Source organism: Chrysochloris asiatica, unplaced genomic scaffold (genome assembly GCF_000296735.1).
Source record: "Chrysochloris asiatica unplaced genomic scaffold, ChrAsi1.0 scaffold00004, whole genome shotgun sequence".
Taxonomy (NCBI): domain Eukaryota; kingdom Metazoa; phylum Chordata; class Mammalia; order Afrosoricida; family Chrysochloridae; genus Chrysochloris; species Chrysochloris asiatica.
In genome coordinates this window covers 33,780,770-33,788,683 of record NW_006408522.1, presented here as the reverse complement: position 1 = coordinate 33,788,683, position 7,914 = coordinate 33,780,770, and the positions used below count along the sequence as shown (strand labels likewise).

Sequence of the window (7,914 nt, the reverse complement as noted above, 5' to 3'; positions counted from 1 at the left end):
CTGAGGGGACCTGACCACTTGCCTTGATATCTCCTGGGCAAGCAACTTGCTCGTTCTTTTAGTAATCAGTCGGTCTGCCTATATTGTTTTGTATTTTTCCTGTCGATCTTTCTTTCAAGAAGTATCTTCTGTTCTTCTAGCCACTCCAGGCTGATCTGCCCGTCCTTTCAACAGGAAATTTCCTACCTCAGAACTATTTCTTAGATTAACTGTCAGAACTACTACATTGGGAACCTGCAATAATATTGCTTCAATTTAATCAGAATTTTCATACGCTTTTCCAGATACGAAGTTAATACTTACTTGACTATGCCATAGCCCAGGCTGACTATGATGACCAGGGTTCGAGCCAGTGAGCGTTTTACAGCTGAAAGCAATTCTGCAAGGATCAAGGCACCTTGAACTATCAGAAAAAAGAGAGAGAACACTGTAATCTAGACTTAGTAAAAGGTACAATTTTAGTATGGGAGTGTATATCAATAGCACTCTTCAGAATAAGCACTAGTTTTAGTTCTATTTTTAAAAGAACACTTCTGCAATTTTTAAAAATACTCAAGTAGATACCAGGTAAGATGGTGCAACCTGTGTATAATACTAATCTGGGTGTGCTCAATCCACTTCCCTCACACCCCATTAAAACCCTGGCAGAATATCTTACCTCATATGGGCCATCGATATCATCTTAGAGAATTTTTTGAAATATATATATATGAAAGAAAAGCATCCCAAACACACACACAGTTTTTAACTCAATTTCCACTTCTATTATTTGAGCCAAACCAAACTCATTACCACCAAGTCAATTCTGACTCATAGTAACCTTGTATAGTGTTCTGAGGCTGTAAATCTTTTCTGGAGCAGAAAGCCTCACCTTTTTCCTGTGGAGCTGCTACTGGATTTGAACAACCAACCTTGTGGTTAACATTCCCCTGCTTATCCTACAGTACCAAAGGACACCTTCTATTTTTCTAACGCCCTTTCAAAGACCAAGGAAAGATTTAATCAGTATATCTTTGACAATAAGTATTACTAATCAAATGGTATAAAGAGAGAAAACTGAAGATAGCAAAAAGCTTCAGTATCACACGATTTCTGTCATTATCAAGCTACCTTACTAAACCGTAAGCATCCCTCAATTTTCTTGTTACTCTGTATTTTATAATTTATTAGATGCACTAATCCCTTACATTTTAACATGTCTGACATCAGGTTGTGTCTTACAAGTAATTACATCTTGCAAATAAATAAACCAAACCTAAACCCATTTCCCTCCAGTCGATTCCAACTTAGTGATCCTGAAGGACACAAGGGGACATAGTAGTAGTCCCAAAAGGTTTCTAAGGCTGTAAATCTGTAGAAGCAGACTGCCACATCTTTCTTTCATGGAGCGACTGGCAAGTTTGAACACTAACAAACTTTCTGTGAACAGCTGAGCACTGAGTCATTGTGCTACCAGAGCAAATTCAAAATTAAATTGTTGTGGTGATTGTTAAGCGCTGTTGAGTCGATTTTGACACACAGTGATACTGTATATGGTTTGTTGTTGTTAAGTACTGTGGAGTCAGTTCCAACTCACAGTGACCCTATACAAGGTTTCCGAGGCTGTAAATCTTTATGGGAGCTTAACGCCTCATCTTTCCCCCACGGAACCGCCGGTAGTTTTGAACTGCTGACCTTGAGGTTGGCAGCCTGACTTGTAACCACTATGCTACCAGAGCTCCTATATAGTTTTTGTTGTTGTTAGGTGCCATCGAGTTGGTACCAACTCATAGAGACCTTATGCACAGCAGAATGAAACAGTGTCTGATCCTGGGCCAACCTCACTACTGTTGCCATGCTTGAGTCCATCGATGCTGCCACTTGGCCAATCCATCTCGTTGGGGGTTGGTCTTCCTCTTTTTCTCTGACTCTCCACCTTATCAAACATGATGTCCTTCTCCAACAACTGCTCCCACCTGACAATATGTCCCAAGTATGAGAGATGAAGCTTGGCCGTATTGGCCTCCAAGGAGCACTCTGGCTGCACTTCTTCCAAAATGGATCTGTTGGTTCTTTTAGCAGCCCATGGCACTTTCAATATTCTCCTCCTACACTATAACTCAAAGGCATCAATACTTCTATGGTTTTCCTTATTCACTGTCCAGCTTTTGCATGCATATGACGTTACTGAAAATACCATGGCTTGGGTCAGGCGCACCTTAGTCCTCAAGCTGACATCTTTGCTCTTCAAAACTTTCAAAAGGTCTTGTGCAGATTTCCCTAATGCAATATATCGCTTGATTTCTTGACTGCTGCTTCTGTGTGTTGATAGTTGATCCAAGAAAAGTGAAGTCCTTGACAACTTCAAACTTTTCTCCATTGATTAGAATGTTGTTTATTGGTCCATTGGTGAGGATTTTTGTTTTCTTTACATTGGGATGTAATCCATACCGAAGGCTGTGGTCTTTGATCTTCATCTGCAAACATTTTAAGCCCTCTTCACTTTCAGCAAGCAAGATTTACAAGACTATAAATCTTTACGGGAATACTTTCTTCCTTAGATGTACAAAACAATAAAACCTTACAAATCAATGTGGACTAAGAGTAGAGGACAGTAAGAATCTTTCCCAAAATGGCCACTGATATTTAAAATAACTTTATGAATATATTTCCATAACATTATTCTTATATCGGAGTCCTGCTGTGTCGCTGTAGAATAAGCACTCGATCACAAGGTCAGTGGTTCAATCTAGCAACCAGTCCTCAGAAACCCTATGGTGGTGGTGATTGTGTGTCGTGGAGCCAGTTCTGATTTACAGCGATCCTGTAAGGGTTTCTGAGGCTGTAAATCTTTATGGGAGCAGACAGCCTCATCTCCCATAGAACCGTTCGTTGGTAGTTTTGAACTGCTGACCTTGAGATTAGCAGCCCAACTCATAACCACTATGTTACCAGAGTGCCTTTGGAAACCCTATCCAGGGTTATTATGAGTCAGAACCGACTCGATAGCACTTCAAATCAGTAATTCTTATATCACGAACCCAAAAATTATGAGATTAAAAACAGTCAAAACCACAGTGATTCTGCTTATGTTAATAATTATGTAACTGAAAAGCTAGATCTATTTTATGACTGCTGAACTCAGAAAAATTTTCACATATTTTCTTTGTCGGACAGGAGCCCTGGTAGTGTAGGGGGTTATGAGTGGGCTGCTAACCTCAAGGTCAACAGCTTAAATCTACCAGCTGCTCTGCAGAAGATGAGGCTTTCTGCTCCCATGAAGATTTACAGCCTCAGAAATCCTATACAGGGTCGCCATGAATCAGAACTAACAACTCCATGGCACACAGCCACCACTACCATGACCTGTCAATCACTCACAAAAACAGCAAATTCTCTTTGGCTACATACCAGATTCTCCTTTATATCGGATGTTCTGAAATTCCGCATAGAAGACAGCTTTTTCCAGCATTCCCAGGAAGATGACAGCACCAATCCAAAACTGAATTCTCAGGAGATCTCTCCAATAGCAGGCAGACCATGCCAGCCAGAGAACACCAAACAGGACATATACAATGCACATCACCATGAAAAACTATCATCCGGTGGAGAAGAGATAAAAAAGAAAATTAGGGACAAGAGCCAAGTATCTATCTAGACTCTGTTTCAATATATCATCTTATTAACAAACCACTAAAAAAAAGTAAAAAACAAAACCTTCTATTAAAATAACTCCTTTACATTTCAATAGTAATACAAAACAACTGTCTTCTCTTGAGCAGAGGGACACATTAAGACTTATCGTCAAGTGACTGCCCTCTCCTGTACTGAAAGAGCTTTTTCAATTCACGATCTATAACTGTGTAAGAGAAGACGACACGGAGAAAGAAGAAAAGGTATGGCAGGAGTCGTAGGAAACGTTTGGAGAAAGTGAAACATGACAAAATGGGAAAACCATAAAAGGGTAAAGAGGAAGAAAGTAAAAATCATTCATGAACAAAGGAAATCAGAAAATAAATTATTCTCATAAACACAACAATGAAAATATTCTTAAACACAACAATGAAAAACAAACAATGAAGATCTGTTACTAGTTAACTTTAGGTGGGATTAGGAACTACAGGGCCCTAGAAAGCATGAGCTGACCTCTGAGGTGCTTTCCAGTGCTTAAAGTTCACAAGTCATCAACCCCTTCATTATAATGAGGAGAAAATGAGCCACAGAGAAATTCAATGAACCCTCCAAAGGTCTTATTCTAGTAAGAAGTTCAAAACTAGAAGCAACATTTACTGAAATGCTCCTAACAATTCTTGAAAATTGAATACTGCCACAACACTTAGGCAATTTTTCAAGTGAAGTTAATTCATCTTGAGGTTTAAAAATATAAACTCACAATCATCAGTGGATATTCTTCTAGTGTGAGGTATTCATAGGGACCCTTCACTTCAACAGTCACTGTAAAACACAATCCTCAGAATAAATTTAATGAAGCCAGAAATGGAGACCATTGTCTTTTATTAGATCATTTAGTTTGAACAATTTAAATCCTGGAAAATACTATAATACATGCCAACAGCACTTTGCATTTCATCAAGTGTTTTCACAGTTCAAACCATGTCCTGCACAGCCCCGCCTCTGCCCCAAACATTATCTGAAGTGGAAAAGGCCTTTTGTTCTCATGAAAATATCCTTTAAGGCCTAGATTAAACGCTATTTCCTCTACAATGCCTTCTCTAACCTTCCCAGCTAGTCTCCACCTCTTCTAAACTACAAACGTGCTTCATATGTTCTTTTTTTCACATCACTAATATACTTTGAAAAGTACAGAACCTCTTTTCTTCATTCAGGGCCAGAAAGAGCAGGGGAAGCCCAAAACACTTAATAGTTGTGGTGCCCCCTCCTCTGCTTACTCACACATTCAAATGGGATCTGAGTTATGTGTGTGTGTCTTAGCTACCCAAGAGGTAACTTCTTTTTAAACAGTACCAATCAGTTAAAAGAAAGTCAGTCTGATGGGAAATGGAAAGTAAAAGACATTTATATCATTTTTTATAATTATATATTTAATTTTGTTCCTCAAGGAACTGTTCAATTCCCTTACACAAGCTTATGTAATGTTCTGATAACCATACTGTAGTGTTCTTGGCAGACATATTTTGCATCTTCTTAACCTGCCCAGTACTTTATTTTGCATACGTAACAGCAATACCAAGCACTGCACCCTGTACAATCAAGAACAACTTACTTGATACATAAATTAAAACTTTTGTGCCAGACAAATATTAATATTTTCATTATTTTTTTAAATGTTTGCTATGTTAGTATTAGGAGTCCTGGTGTGGTGCTGCAAGATAACGTACTCAACCATAAGGTCAGTTTGAACTACAAAGTCAAGCGGTTCAAACCCACCAGCTGCTCATCAAAAATCCTATATAGGATTGCTATGGCTTGGAAATGACTCGCTGGTACTTAAAGAAAATGATGATGTTAGTATTAGGAGTTCTGGTGTGGCCCTGTACGATAAGCCTTGGACCGCAAGGTCGGTTTGAACTGCAAAGTTGGCAGTTCAAACTCACCAGGTGTTCCCTAGAAACCCTATACAGGGTCATTGTGAGTTGGAACTGACTCAACAGCACTAAACAATGTTAGTATTAAATTATTACCCATGTTGATACTATAGTAAATGCATGCTAAACTGTGTGTATGCCACACATATTTTTAAATTAACGTTATAAATATTACTGTTTATAAAATTTAGGATATAACTGTATATAAATGCTACAGGTAAAAAGCAATTTGACTGAATTCATTACAATGATCGACTTATTTGAATTCCCTCGCTTTTGTGCACCACTTTTTATGCTGTTTTTTTTTTGGAGGGAGAGGTGAGCTCAATCTTTCCCTGGGTCTAGGAGGTTCTCAGCACAGGGACCCCAGGTCAACAGGACTCACTGTTCTCGGCTGTTTTTCTTGGTGGTGGTTGTTGTTAAGTGCTTCGAGTTGATTCCAACCCACTGCGACCATGTATAGGGTTTCCAAGAAGCAGCTGGTGAGCTTGAACCACCAACCTAGAAGTTCAAATGACTTTGCAGTCTGACGCATTAGCCCACAGAACCAGTGGGTCTTTTTCTGTTTGATTCTGTCTTTGATCTTTTATAAGATAAATGTGATGCAGGCCACACCTTAGGGAAAGTCTCCTTACCTTCAATCAGAGCTGGGACCCAACCTAACCCCTTACTATAGCTGCAAAACTACTTACTATACTGCAAAAACAAAAATCATGGCCCAGCCAAGTGGACACATATTTTGGGAGGACACAATTCAATCATGACACTAGGCAGATAAAGAATATTTGAATATCATACTTACTTAATGGAGATTGTACCAGTATTGCCAAGTCAGGAACAAGATAAAGAAGGTCGCCATCATTGTTTCTATATATTACGTGTTATGGATTGAATTGATCCCCTCAAAAGTAAGTGTGGTAAATCCTAACTTCTATGACCTGATTATAATTTCATTTGAGAATGGGTTGTCTTATTACTAAAGTAGAATTAGTATAGAAGGTTATTTGACTCATTCTTTTTTTTTTGACTTTAGAAACAGAAATTTAGTTTCTCACACTTTAAGAGTTTAAAAGTCCAAATTCAGAGTGCTGGTTCTACCAGAAGAAAGCTTTCTTTCTTTGACTGCTCTGAAGGAAGGTCTTCATCTCTTCATCTTCTGCTTCTGGGTTCACTGGAGATCTCCACGTGTCTTTGCCATCTGACAAGCTAGCAAAGACACGAGACAGGAGGAGTATGCAAAGCACATGAAGACTGCCCAGGAGTAGAAGCTCTGAAGAGACAAGATCTTCCTCCAGACCGTACAGAGAGACAAAGTCTTCCACAAAAGCTAGCACCACAAATTCAGACTTAGCGCCTCTGACTGGTGAGAAAGTTCATTTCTGTTTGCTCAAGCCATCCACTTGTGGTTTTCTGTTATAGTAGCACTAGATAAGCAAGACAGTGAGGCTTGACAAAACAGACGCGGTAAAGAAATTGCAAAGCAGAAGGAAGGGAAAAAAAAAAAAAATACCATAACAATTAAGACCAATGATAAAGTTACTGCAAAACTCCAGGTAAAACTTCATGAACTGGACTGTGATGTAGAAAGGAAAAGACTAAGAAAAACGCCTGATATTAGTAAGTTAGAAAACTAGGTGCAAACATTTTAACAAGTCAAGAATGGTGATATGATGTATCAATTTTCAAAATGCAGGAGGACCAAAGGAAAAAACACACAGAAATCTAATGTACACAATCTAAGAAAGCAAATGTGAAGTGCCTAGGACTAGGCCTGGTATACACTGGATGCAGAAAATGTTTTAACTTCCCGTAACCCAATTCTTAAGGAGCTCTGGTAGCATAGGAGTTACGAATTGGGCTGCTAAACTCAAGGTCAGCAGTTCGAAACTACCAGCTGTTCCACGGGAGAAAGATGAGGCATTCTGCTCCCGTAAAGGTTTATAGCCTTGGAAACCCTGTGCAGAGTAACTATGAGGTAGAACCAACTCTATGGTACTTAACAACAACAAACCCAATTCTTCCACTTCACAACACACATTCATAATAAACTGCTCCCTCCTCTTAAAGCAATTTTATACTATCCATTACAGCAGTACATTATACCCACAACAGAGACTTTAACACAAATGTTTAAAAAGAAAAGAAACAAACAACTTACTGGTAAAAAGATTACTTAGTGAATTTTCCTTCAATGAATCCTTTAAAGATGAAATCCCAATATGTACAATAAAAATGTACGGTGCATCCTGCCACGTTTTCAATGGTTCATGCATTACCTAGCGTGGAAAAAACAAACAAACCAGCAAACATCAAGTCTTAAGAATTTAGAATGTTGTTGTTGTTGTTGTTAAGTGCCGTTGAGTCAGTT

The 7,914-nt window shown here is 38.8% G+C and overlaps 1 protein-coding gene across 2 annotated transcripts in view; it reads right to left on the bottom strand.

The window, feature by feature from the left end:
• The window catches only part of TMEM87A (transmembrane protein 87A), a 55,839-nt gene that overhangs the window by 20,585 nt on the left and 27,340 nt on the right, over window positions 1-7,914 (bottom strand). For both annotated transcript variants that reach the window (XM_006831739.1, XM_006831740.1), the window contains exons 7-10: window positions 7,705-7,822; window positions 4,373-4,434; window positions 3,391-3,574; window positions 304-403 (exon numbers count right to left, since the gene is read on the bottom strand). In XM_006831739.1, the coding sequence (XP_006831802.1) occupies window positions 304-403; window positions 3,391-3,574; window positions 4,373-4,434; window positions 7,705-7,822 (464 nt within the window). The remainder of the gene's footprint in view (window positions 1-303; window positions 404-3,390; window positions 3,575-4,372; window positions 4,435-7,704; window positions 7,823-7,914) is intronic.